Genomic DNA, 13,044 nt, shown 5'->3' on the forward strand with positions numbered 1-13,044 from the left:
CTAATAAGGAATTAACCTAATGATCTGCAGGATCTACATGTTTCGACTACTCCCTAAATCCCCAGCAATAACAGCCACTATAGTCATTCAGCCCACTGTATTTTAACCCTTTGCTTCAAGAGAAAACATTAGAATATATTAGTGATAGTTAATGCGTCAGTGACGGTTAGGGTAGGTTCACACAACCGATTTCTCCACATTTGAGAAAAAAGGTCAGATTATTCTGATCAGAGTTTGATCAGAGCGGCATCAGTTTTTCTTGGATGTGAATTGAAAAAAAAATAAAGTTTCTCCACCTTCTCCATCCTCAGTCCGTGAAACTCGGACCGTACTCGGATGTCATCTGAGTGTGGTCCATTTGTTTTCACAGACCCATAGACTTGCATTGTCGATGTCGGATCAAATTGGGCCACGTCTCCGATTTTTTTCCACAGACCATTCGGTCCGAGGAAAAGATTGGACATGTGCACAGCCCCATGGAATATTATAGGTACGAGTGAACATGGATTTAAAGGGAATCTGTCAATAGGATCAGCCCTCCTAAGCCATCTATATGGGCATTTAGGTCATAGGAAGCTGAATTAAATTATATCCTGATATTTGTGGTCTGATATCTTATTCCAGAGATATACACATTTTTCTTATATAGTTGTGCTCAAAACTTTACATACCCCGGCATTTTTGCTTTCTTGGCCTTGTTTCAGAGAATATGAATGATAACAAAAAACTTTTTCTCCACTCATGATTATTGGTTGGGTGAAGCCATTTATTGTCAAACTACTGTGTTTTCTCTATTTAAATCTTAATGACAACCAAAAACATCCAAATGACCCTGATCAAAAGTTCACATACCCCAGTTCTTAATACCCTGTATTGCCCCCTATAACATCAATGACAGCTTGAAGTCTTTTGTGGTAGTTGTGGATGAGGTTCTTTATTTTCTCAGATGGTAAAGCTGCCCATTCTTCTTGGCAAAAGGCCTCCAGTTCCTGTAAATTCCTCGGCTGTCTATCATGAACTGCGCGCTTGAGATCTTCCCAGAGTGGCTCAATGATATTGAGGTCAGGAGACTGAGATGGCCACTCCAGAACCTTCACTTTGTTCATCTGTAGCCAATGACAGGTCGACCTGGCCTTGTGTTTTGGGTCGTTGTCATGTTGGAACGTCCAAGTATGTCCCATGCGCAGCTTCTGGGCTGATGAGTGCAAATTTGCCTCCCGTATTTGCTGTTAACGTGCTGCATTCATCTTTCCTTCAACTTTTACCAAGTTTCCTGTGACTTTGTAGCTCACACATCCCCAAAACATCAGTGATCTACCTCTGTGCTTTATAGTAGGAATGGTGTTCCTTTCATCATAGGCCTTGTTGACCTCTCTCCAAATGTAACGTTTATGGTTGTGGCCAAAAAGTTACATTTTGGTCTCACCACTCCAAATTACCTTGTTCTAGAAGTTTTGAGGCTTGTCTCTGTGCTGTTTGGCGTATTGTAGGCGTGATACTTTGTGGCGTTTGCGCAGTAATTGCTTTCTTCTGGCGACTTGACCATGCAGCCCATTTTTCTACAAGTGCCTGCTTATTGTGCATCTTGAAACAGCCACACTGCTAGTTTTCAGAGAGTCCTGAATTTCAGCTGGTGTTATTTGCGGGTTTTCTTTGCATCCCGAACAATTTTCCTGGCAATTGTGTCCGAAATTCTTGTTGGTCTACCTGACTGAGGGTTGGTTTTTACAGAGCCCCTGATTTTCCATTTGTTAATCACAGTTTGAATGCTGCTGACTGGCATAATCAATTCCTTGGATATCTTTTTGTATCCCTTTCCTGTGTTATACAGTTTAACTACCTTTTCCCATAGATCCGTTGACAATTCTTTTGCTTTCCCCATGATTCACAATCCAGAAACATCAGTGGCTGGATGAAAAATGCAAGAGTCTGTCTGGATCCCAGAAACTCACTCAGCTTTTATGTACACACACTGATTACAAGCAAACAGGTCACAGGTGAGGGATGTTACCTTTAGTAGCCATTCAAACCCATTTGCGTCAAAATCACCAGGGTATGTGAACTTTTGATCAGGGTAATTTGAATGTTTTTGGTTGTCATTAAGATTTAAAAAGAGAAAACACAGTAGTTTGACAATAAATGGCTTCACCCAACTAATAACCATGAGTGGAGAAAACATTTTTTTGTTATCATTCATATTCTCTGAAACAAGGCAAAGAAAGCAAAAAATCTGCTGGGGTATGTAAACTTTTGAGCACAACTGTATGTAAATGACCTGTTTCAGGCTATGGGCCAGACACTGATCTTCCTGAGAATCTGCCTCCAGAGATTATTGTAAATGAAAGGGGGAGTTACCAGTGTGAGACATGTAACTAACACAGAAAAGTAGAATTGAACTTTGTCTCCTTACAAACACATTTGCTGCTGCTCTCACAGCTCTGCTGTATTAAAACACTTTTATATTACTCACTTACAGCTGCCTGTGAGATGTAAGCTGAAGCTGAGAGGAACCTGTAGATGTGTCGGGTATAATCACACACAGCTCTGCAGTAAGATCAGGAGAGCAGAGAGCGGCCATCACACTGGTAACTCTCCCTTCGTATAAATAACCTCTGGATGCAGATTCTCAGTGAGATTAGTGTCCGGCCCATAGACCTTAACAGCTCATTTATATATAAGAAAAATGTGGATTTCTATGGAATAAGACATAAGATCGCAGATATCAAGGTAGGTATTATTTTATTCAGCTTCCTATGACCTACATGCCCATATAGACGGCTTAGGAGGTTTGATCCTACTGACAGATTCCCTTTAACTGAGTGGCTTCCAGTGATTGCAAAAATATTTAAAAATATCCACAACTTCTTTATTTATATTTCCAGTATATAATTCCAATACTAGATAATCAATGTTTTTATATGCCTAAAGTTTTAAGGGGCGATTGAGTACTCAATATTTTTTTAATAAACCCTTTTTAAGACCTGGATGTTAGATACTTACTGCAGTTCTCTGCTTTCCTGTTGTCTCTAATGGTGGATTTCTGGCTCGATGTCCTGAACAGTGAGGTCCAGTTGATAGTATTGTAGTAGCAAAGATTGTGGTTGTCCGTAATATAGATATTTCCAGCGCTGATTTCTTTGAGGGACTGGAGTTTTAGGCCTGTCAGGCTCTGCTGCTTGAGGATGAGCAATGAGATCCCACTATGTGCAAAGAAAAAGTGAAAATAGATTAAAAAGAATCCGTCACAAGGTTTTTGCTATGTAATCTGAGCACAGCATGGTGTAGGAGCAGAGACCCTGATTCCTGAAGTATGTCACTTGCCGCTTGCTGTCATTTTGATACAGCCACTGATTTCTCTGCTGCAGATCTAGCAGAGCTCTGAATGCTGAGCCCTGTATAACCCCGCCCACACCACTGACTGGCAGCTTTATGTGTACAATTTGCATTGAAAGAAAGCTGTTAATCAGTGATGGGGGCGGGGTTACACTCAGTAGTTGACTAGGAGGCATGAGGCACATGGTCCTGTAATGATAATCTCCTGCTGATAAAACACGGATTTTATTGAAACAGCAACACACAGCCAAGTAAGTGACTTATCACTGAAATCAGGCTCACATCCCCTATAATATGTTGATCTCAGATTACAAAGCAAAAACCTTATGGTATATTCCCTTTAAGATAAAATTGATGAACATATTCTGTTGCAATGTACATTGGGTATCATATACAATTAAATGAAGAGTTTAAGTCAACTTTAATAATCTCATTCTAAAATCTGATAGATGCTAGAGAACAGCCTGAGACAGAGGATGAGCTGGCATCATTGCACTCAGGTGGCTTTTTTCTCCTCCTCTGCTGTTCGCAGCGCCAATCTGGGTTTAATCTGAATGGAGTTTTTTAAATTGTAAAGTGATTGCATATTGGTACAATACGCCAACATTTTATGATTGGTGAACGATCCTGAATATGACGGTGTTGCGGCCGAGCTTTAGTGCTGCTTCCATCAGTGCTGCAGCTTCCTCATTCTCAGGATTGGAGAAGGTCCCAGATGTCAGACCCCCACCAATCAAAAAATTATGGCATAACCATGCTATAATGTAATTTAATGGTATAATGGCCATGCATATTCATGGGCCACCCTATTGTAATCTTCCTATTTGTAAGAACATGGAAATCCCACTCGGAAAACCAATGCGAAAATCTCATTATAGATAAAACCAGGCAATCTTAATTTAGGACATGGGTCTTCCTAATAGAAGCTAATTAATAGGGTAATGCTACAGGAATCCCTGATAAGCAAGTCTACAATCATCCATGTCATCCAATACTTTAATATTGTACTCGACTAGCAATGAAATCTATTCTTGATGTTGCCTGCATTGGGGCAGGGGGAAAGGTATATCTGAATCGGAGAATCCTTTGCTCATTTTCAACATGCACCTCAGTCTACCATTACTAATCTTCATCACTCAGTTATGATTAGCTGTTCTCTGCATGTTTGGTCAAATTTGTCACAAATGGAATGATATGTAATGTTATGTATTGATAGCTACAATATAGAAGAATAGAACTGAATACTAAATTTAGGCAAGAATATAATTTAATCCAGCAAGTTCCTAAAAATACAGCCTTGAATTTTTCATGCAGTTAAATTGAAGAGTAAGATTTAAGAATATTAGAAAAAGAAATGAGTAATAGATTTGGTCCAAAATCATTACCTAAGGGAAGTCTACAGTTTCAAAAGCTTCCGAAAGGTCAAGGAGAATGATAAGAGTGTAATGGCTCTGAGACGTAAGAATGAGAAATTCATCAGGTGTTTAAGTAACTTAGTTTTCAGTTGGCTGAGCAGAGCAATAACCTAACAGAAGTGGGTTTAGAAGATTATTGGCGTTCAGAAGGGAGAATATACTGGCACTTCTACAGAACCAGAAAAGAAAAGAACACTCCGCAAGACTAGAAGCTAAAAGACCTATCTGTCTTATTTTGATACTTCTTATTAAACAGGTCTTCAAGGTTTGTGTCACCATAAATGATTGAGCAGATCACTAGCCTACTGCACAACTGCTGTCCATGGGACCACAAGGACATCACAGAGGGGATCTGGGGGAGAAAAATGAGAACTGTTCTGTAAAAGTGTTTCTAGCTCTGACGTATCCAATCTGTTCTCTATTCTTGTGGATAAAATAAGAAAAAGAGCTATCTCTTGGCCCTCGTTTTTTCCCAATGCAGAGCTCTCCTATTCAATTTGAAATATTTTGTTATATTTACCTGACAAAGGGGGAGATTCATCCCCGAAACGCGTTTTAAGATAATCAAATGTAAAATGTAATGAAGAATTTTTTTATTTCTTCATTTTTCTCAACTTGTTCTTAATTTATCCATTGATCTTATTCCTACAACAGCTAGAAAGGCAACCAAATCTGATATCTAGTAGCGGTCCATTATCTGGTTTATGAAAGGTGATTATTGGTATTATGCGCTAAGCATAATCCAGAAAAGTGTCAGTCTTATCATGCACCTCATTATCACTGTGTTTTTCTAAGAGGTTTTGCCCTATAAAGCATGTTCTTTTTCTTTCTTTGTATATGTGCAATTAAGTGATTGTTTCCTAATCATGCATGATGATGTCATAATGAAATTCTCTGATGTCATAATCCTGTGTTAAGTCGTAATTAGGACTTTTGACTATTTGTTATGATGTCATTATCATGCGTATGATGTCATGTTGAATGCTTTTAATATCAAAATCATGTATTACATAAAAATAAATACATTTGATGTCATATCTATATCTTATGATATGTTTTATGTCAGAATCAACAGCATACACATATTACATTGTCTCCCATTCTTGTAAATAGATGTGTTAGTCTACATGACACCTCTCTTTTGTATCCCCCTTTGTATTTGGCTCACTGAACTGCAAAAAAATACCTTAAGAAAAAACAATAGCAAATAAAAAGCCCCCATACACATTAAACAAATGTTGGCTGAACCCATCAACAATGGCTGGTTTGGCTCACAATCTAATGTGCATGAGGGCCCCGGTCAATTAATTGCCGGGGGAGTAAAGGGTTCAGCATGTATGTGTCATGGCTCAGTTTGAGGATTCAGTCCGCTGACCTGCTGCTCCACGGTTGATTCTTCTGTATGCTGAGCTTTTGCCTTTTCTTTCCTGTAAAAATACTGAATGTTCTAATTGTCTTTGTTCCCTTCTTGGTTTTCCAGGCGTTTTCCATTTTCCTGTTTTGGTCTGCCCCATCACATTCTGGGTTGGGTTTTATATGTTCACCCTTCACTGCACTTCCTTGTTGGCTATACCTCTTGGTGGACTTGGGTTTAGGAGTTTCAAGGTTCAGGTTTACCTTGCATGGTAAACACGAGTTGAATTCTTGCGCTGTGTCTCTTTGTTTTCCATCCCAGTTCCTCTTCCTTTCACCTCTGTAGGTCTCTGGGAGGTTATTTTTGTTATGTTTATTTTTGGCTCTCCTTAGCTATCCCTCTCTACCCAACATGAATGTGTTTTAATTTTATCACTCTGGGTTTTCATCTCTTCCTGCACATTTTCCTCTCCTATTGTTGGCAGTGTGTTGTGGCCTCCACACTGGGTCCTCAGGAGGTACGAGAAACCCCTCGGAGGCCTTTTAGGGAGCAAGGTCCAAGGTGATATTTTTGAGTTGTTTGGCTAGGGTCTTTCTAGTCTGGACAGGGACCAGTTGAAAGTGGATGCAGCACCTCCCTGTAGTTGGTCTTGACTTTTTCCATTACCCATGAGTGAGCATGTGTTACATTTATAATAGTATGATCTTGGACTGATGATCCTTTATCTCCCTGAGACAAGTCGCCGCAAGACATGTTTGGCAGTGTCTCTTTTATAGAAAACACAGGAGCAGTCAGCAGAATGAGTGATCCTATGTATGGGAGATTCTGGAGATATAGCAGGCAGATTAATGATCAGCTGAACCATCGTTCGGTCAACAGACACCTAATGTGCATGGGGGGGGGGCTTTAAACAGATGCCAGTTCATACCTATATTATGTCACTACAGGGTCCACCCCTGAGGGTCATGTTCCGAGCAACTGATTCATTTTCCTATTTATTTTAGTTACATACTGTTTGTCATCCAAGTAGGAAGCCCTTGTGGTAAGTGGCTAATTTGTATGGATTTGTGATTCTTTTTGTATTGCAGTATTGTTAAAGAGCTGCTCAAAAACTGCACAAATTATTATGTGATGTGATGTGGTCTATAGGTGATGTCTCCTCTCCCTGCTCAATTACTGTATTCTTGGCTGCCATAGTCTTGGATTTAGGATTTTTTACACTTATTATTACTATTATGACATTTTTGTGAGCCCTTCCAGCAACTGTTTTATATAACAATAATATGAAAGTGCTCATGTAGCTTCTTTTCTGGCTCAAAAATAATGGGAGGTGCAGCTGTCAGCGTCCGGCAAAGTGTCTGATACACTACCAGTACCACAGTTTAATAGGGTAGGTCAATGCTCACAGCCTGGGTTCAGTTTAGATCTCTTTGCTTCTTTCCATTACCCTGCAAAGCTAAAACTACTAAAGGGGACACCTGCTATTTTAGAGAGTGCTGCCCCACAGGTGCTATGAATAAAAAAGTACTTCTGCCGTCACCGCTCCAGTCAGAAGGTGAATTGTATGAGATTGTCTGCTGGCTCGTTGGCTACTGAGGATGTGATGTTTTATAACGTCTCAGCTTAGGCCATCATTAAATGTGCCCCCTGCACTTCCTTCTCAGCCTTTGCCCTGCAGAGACAAATAATTATTCTCAGTGCTGGTTTACAGTATTCTGTAACCTCTGGGTGGGCACCTGCTTTCTTCTTTCTATTCCATGTTGGGAGCAGGAAACTCTGTTTTAGTAATTGCAGAGTCTAGCTGCACAGGGGTTAATGCTAAATTGCTGAGCTTGATAAACTATTATTTTAAGCAGCTAGAGCTTTCCCATCATCTTCAAACAGGTATATTATAATGCTTAAAGTCAGAGAAATATCATGGTAAAAATGCTTTATAGTGTTGAGCCACCCCCGTAGTGTTCGAGTTCGGTTCGGTTCGTCGAACACCCGTGTGTTCGCCGAACTGTTCGTCGAACTGTTCGTCGAACACCTTCGAACACCATTAAAACCAATGGCAGGCAAACAAAAACACATAGAAACACATAGAAAACACCTTCAAAGGTGTCCAAAAGCTGACAAACTGCTCAGAAGACACAACTAACACATGGAAAAGTGACAAGTACATATAGTCATGCGAAAAGAAAAGAGGTGGAGGAGTAAAAGGAGGGGGAGACACAGATATAGGCATGTCATGCCCTTCTAAAATCCAAAAAGTGAGAAGCCGACACGGCCAGTCCGCTCCTGCCCGTGCCACCTCCGTGTCGCCGGGTTTGTGCCAGAGCCCCGGCGGACCCTGACGGCCAGCCCCCCTCTCCCAATACTGGTGCCTGTCCGCTGGTGGGTCGAGCGAGCCCCCCTGTGGTGGAGGCAGCTCTAAGCTTTTTAATTTAAATTGCCTCTCTAATTTGAATGAATACACTTTAAATCCTTTTACAAGGATCTATTGGAGGGCAAGTCTCATGCCAGCAGCCACGTAATTCCAGCTCCAGTAGCATCCACTAAAGCTGCTGCAGTTAAAAAGCTTTTATAAGGATCGAGCTCGGCTGTCCACCGCAAGGCATCCTACCACCAGTCCCCGCCCCTATGCCTTGGGGTGCCTCCTGATGCTCTTCACTGAGTATCCCGTGGTCCCGAAGCATTTCCTTTGAAAAAATTAAGTGTCCAAACTACAGGTGGTGTAGCTTGCTTAACAGCCGGGATAATCTGCTGACTAGCAGACACTGCTACTAGGCACAAAGTATTTCCTGGGCTAGATGCAGTTACAAATTTGTAATTAGATACTCTCGTTGGATGCTGAGAAAGCATTCCATAGAGTCTCCTGGCTCGCCATATATTATTCGCTTAAAAAGCTTGGGGTAGGGATCTAGGGGACCCTTTTATAGCCAAAATCACGGCCCTGTATCGCAATACGTCACCTAGGCTGAAGATAAATGGAACTGTAGCACCCTGAGGGCTCGGTTGCTACAGAGGTATTGCACCTCACCCAGAGGTGTGATATCTCACTCTCAGGTAAGGATGGAGTGTGGATCAGGACCCGACATCTGCATGCATTACACCACATTGCCGTGGGGCAGGGCGACCAATATGCCCCTGAGATGGGCACGACAGTCCCTGTCCCTGGCTGGAGTGGGGGGAGGGAACACTGAGGAAGGGGAACCCTGTAGTGCAGGAGCAGGGAGAATGCAGTTCCTGGGTGCATTGAGAAGGGAGTATAAAAGGTGGGCACCATCTTAGTTCAGTGCAGAGAAGTCTGAGCAGAAGGGACAGGGAGCAGGGGCTCTGCATGAGCTCTGCTCCAGAGACGGGCCTAGTAACAGAGTCCCAGGCCTGGAAGAGGGAGAAGGAATAAAGAGGAGCGGAGAAGGCTCCAGGAGCGAGGAACGAAGGGATCCCAGGGGTGCGGACGGGCGAGTCGCCACCGCACGCCCGAATCCACCTGCGTGGAGGGGTCAGGCCAAAGGGGGAGACCGGTCCCCGAAACTAGTGGAGGCGGGAAATGACCCTCAGCTAGAAACCGGAGGCTGTGACATTTTATGTGGCGCAGTCCCTCGCTACACCCGCTAGGAAGGCACCACATAGGGTCAGGGAAACTGGCGCCAAGTTTACCAAGAGGAGGCCCGAGGCAGCCAGACAGAAGGGTTGGTAAGTAAGGCCAGACAAAGGACACACAAAGGGGGTCCTGTGTAACGCTCCAAAGTTATCTGGGAGTTGTCTGAGCCCCTCACCTGGTGAGCACAGTACGACGTGGGCAGCCATTACCTGCAGAAGTGGTCTGGATAATAAGAACTGTGAGTAAAGGCCCTGGACTGCATCACTGACTCCGTGTCGTTACTGCTGCTGCCCTGCACCATCACCCCCATCCTCCGCATACACTGCCCTGAGGCTATACTCCTCCCGTGGGGAGTTATGCTACGCTCTGCTGCACCCACAACACCAGCCTCAGCGGTCTGCCCTGCAGCGGCGTTTCACTCTGACCGCAATCCACGGGTGGCGTAGTAGGACGTTTAAACATCAAAACCACATAAATAGTTCCGCCACTGGTTTGACCACCCTGAGCCACGGAACCGGGTCGCCGCCACAGAGACTACAACCACCAGCATCCACCAAAAAGGGTCCGGCTCCGGGTGTCCCAAGGCCCAGGGGCGCGTCAGAACATTTTCATCACCTTTCATAATTACCAATGGGACAAGGCAGGGATGTCCTCTGTCCCCTCTCTTATACATCCTAGTGATGGAGCACCTGCTCTCATCAATTCGCGATAACCCCAATATTAGGTGGATTGAGGTGGGAGGCACCGAGTACAAGTGCTCTGCATTTGCTGATGATGTCCTAGTATATATAACTCAATCACATATATCCATCCCTGCTGTTATGGCTGAAATAGATCACTTTGTTACATGGTCAAATTTTAAAATCAATGCAGCGAAGTCTGAGGCCCTCGATGTCTCTCTCCCCAAATCCATACAGGATTCCATCCAGTCCAACTTTCCCTTTCCCTGTCCCTCACAGGGTATCAAATACTTAGGAATTCCTATTCATAGAGACCTCTCCCGTCTATGTTATCTTAATTTTGGGCCCTTTATTGAACAACTCCATACAGACCACGGTTGGCAAGTTAGAACTGTAAGATCACTACGTGAACCACTGGTGTTTTGAGGAAAAGCACATGTACACTGTGTTCCAAATTATTATGCAAAAAGTGTTTAGGAGTGATAAGGGAAGAATTTGTTTGTTTGTCAGTTAAACTCATTGATGGTGATGTGTGTCAGGGCTCTTTATATCACTGTAAGCAATTGCAGACACCTGTGCTAATTAGTTTAGCAGGTGTGTCCAATAAAAGGCAAGACTACTTAAGAAGGCTGTCCTACATTATTAAGCAGCCTACATTTTCTGCCAAAATGGGAAAGAAAAAGGATGTGCCGGCTGCTGAGAAGCAACAAATTGTGGAGTGTTTAGGTCAAGGCATGACTACAATCAACATTGTGCGATGATCAGGATGAAGTGTCTTGGCAATCAAGAAGTATGTAGCTGATTCACAGTACACACATGTGCGTGCTGATAAGGGCAAATTGAGGACTCTTTCCTACAGGCAATTACGTCAGGTTAAAAGAGCAGCGGCAAAAAAGCCTTGTCATAGCAGCAGACAAGTTTTTGAAGCTGCTGGCGCCTCCAATGTCCCCAGAACAACAAGATGCAGGGTCCTTCAGAGGTTTGCAGCTGTGCGTACGCCATCCTGTCGACCTCCTCTATCCACTGCACACAAGCAGAAACGGCTCCAGTGGGCCAAACAATACATGAAGACTGATTTCAAAACTGTTTTGTTCACGGATGAGTGCCGTGCAACGCTCGATGGTCCAGATGGATGGAGTGGAGGATGGCTGGTTGATGGACACCCCACGCAAACACGGCTACAGCGCCAACAAGGAGGAGGTGGAATAATGTTTTGGGCTGGAATCATGGGGAGAGAGATTGTCGGCCCCTTTAGGATCCCTGAAGGGGTAAAGATGAACTCCATAATGTATGTGGAGTTTCTCAAACAGCACTTCCTGCCATGGTTCAAGAAGAAGAACCATGTATTCCACAGCAAGATCATTTTCATGCATGATAATGCACCGTCTCATGCTGCACATAACACATCTGCATCTCTGGCTGATATGGGCATAAAAGGGGACAAACTTATGGTGTGACCCCCAAGCTCCCCTAACCTCTACCTCATTCAGAACCTTTGGAGCATCATCAAAAGGAGTGTCTATGATGGCGGGAGGCAGTTCACATCTAAGCAACAGCTCTGGGAGGGTATTCTGTCCTCATGCAAAACAATTGAAGCAGAAACCATCCAAAACCTGACAAATTCAATGGACGAGAGAGTTCAGAAGCTCCTTTCGAACAAGGGGTCCTATGTGCAAATGTAACATCACCTAGAATAAAGTTTTGAGTTGAAAACTGTTTGATTTCAGTTTCTAATAACCTGCTAATGCTTATAATTTCAAAAATGACCATTTTTTTGGTCTTTATTAAAATGAAAAGGTTGATCGAAGAGTGTGGGGATCTAAGAGTGTGGCAACCAAGTAGTCAGGATTACTTTGAATTCTGACAATCTGAGGGTCATGTTGCGCATCTCGGAGCCCCAAAATTATTTTCCGGGCTAGATGCAGCTAAAAATTATTATTCATTTTAAATCTGGTGGAACTTAGTATAGATGGCCTAATAGAATCAGTACTGCACACTGCTACAAAGCCCAAATTATTTTCCAGCCAAGATACAGATAAACATGATTAGTAATTTTAAATCTGGTGGAGCTTAGTATAGATGGCCTAATAGAATCAGTGCTGCACACTGCTACAAAGCCCAAATTATTTTCCAGCCAAGATACAGATAAACATGATTAGTAATTTGAAAGCTTAAAACGGTTGGTGAGGTGATTTTAACCAATCATCAAGCTTTTACTCTCCCCAGGATGACACAGGGGTAGAAAAGTCGTTTCGGATCCATGATTTGTTCATCTTTATGAACGTGAGTCTGTCTACATTATCAGTGGAGAGCCGCGTGCGCTTATCTGTCAGCACACCACCAGCAGCGCTGAACACACGTTCAGACAGAACGCTGGCTGCGGGGCATGACAAGATCTCCAAGGCGTAAGTGGCTAGCTCCGGCCATTTATCCAGACTGGAAGCCCAAAAAGAGCAAGGGTCCAGTGACACAGTCATGGCTTCAATGTTTACTTGGAGATACTCCTGTACCATCGTCTCTAGGCGTTGACTATGTGTCAGACTTCTTGTCTCCTGTGGCCTTGCAAAGGATGGGCTAAAAAAGTGGTGAAATGATTCTGCAAAATTGATGTTACCAGCAGATACTGTGTTTCTATTACGGTTTGAGTGCTGAACACTCGACGGTCCCACAGTT

The 13,044-nt window shown here is 43.0% G+C and overlaps 1 protein-coding gene across 2 annotated transcripts in view; it reads right to left on the reverse strand.

The window, feature by feature from the left end:
- ERBB4 (erb-b2 receptor tyrosine kinase 4) overlaps positions 1 to 13,044 on the reverse strand; it is a 1,557,095-nt gene that overhangs the window by 469,776 nt on the left and 1,074,275 nt on the right. For both annotated transcript variants that reach the window (XM_073646618.1, XM_073646617.1), the window contains exon 12: positions 3,001 to 3,200. In XM_073646618.1, the coding sequence (XP_073502719.1) occupies positions 3,001 to 3,200 (200 nt within the window). The remainder of the gene's footprint in view (positions 1 to 3,000; positions 3,201 to 13,044) is intronic.

The sequence above is a fragment of the Phyllobates terribilis genome, unplaced genomic scaffold, assembly GCF_046119375.1.
Source record: "Phyllobates terribilis strain yellow unplaced genomic scaffold, ASM4611937v1 Scaffold_9__5_contigs__length_417890890, whole genome shotgun sequence".
NCBI lineage: Eukaryota > Metazoa > Chordata > Amphibia > Anura > Dendrobatidae > Phyllobates > Phyllobates terribilis.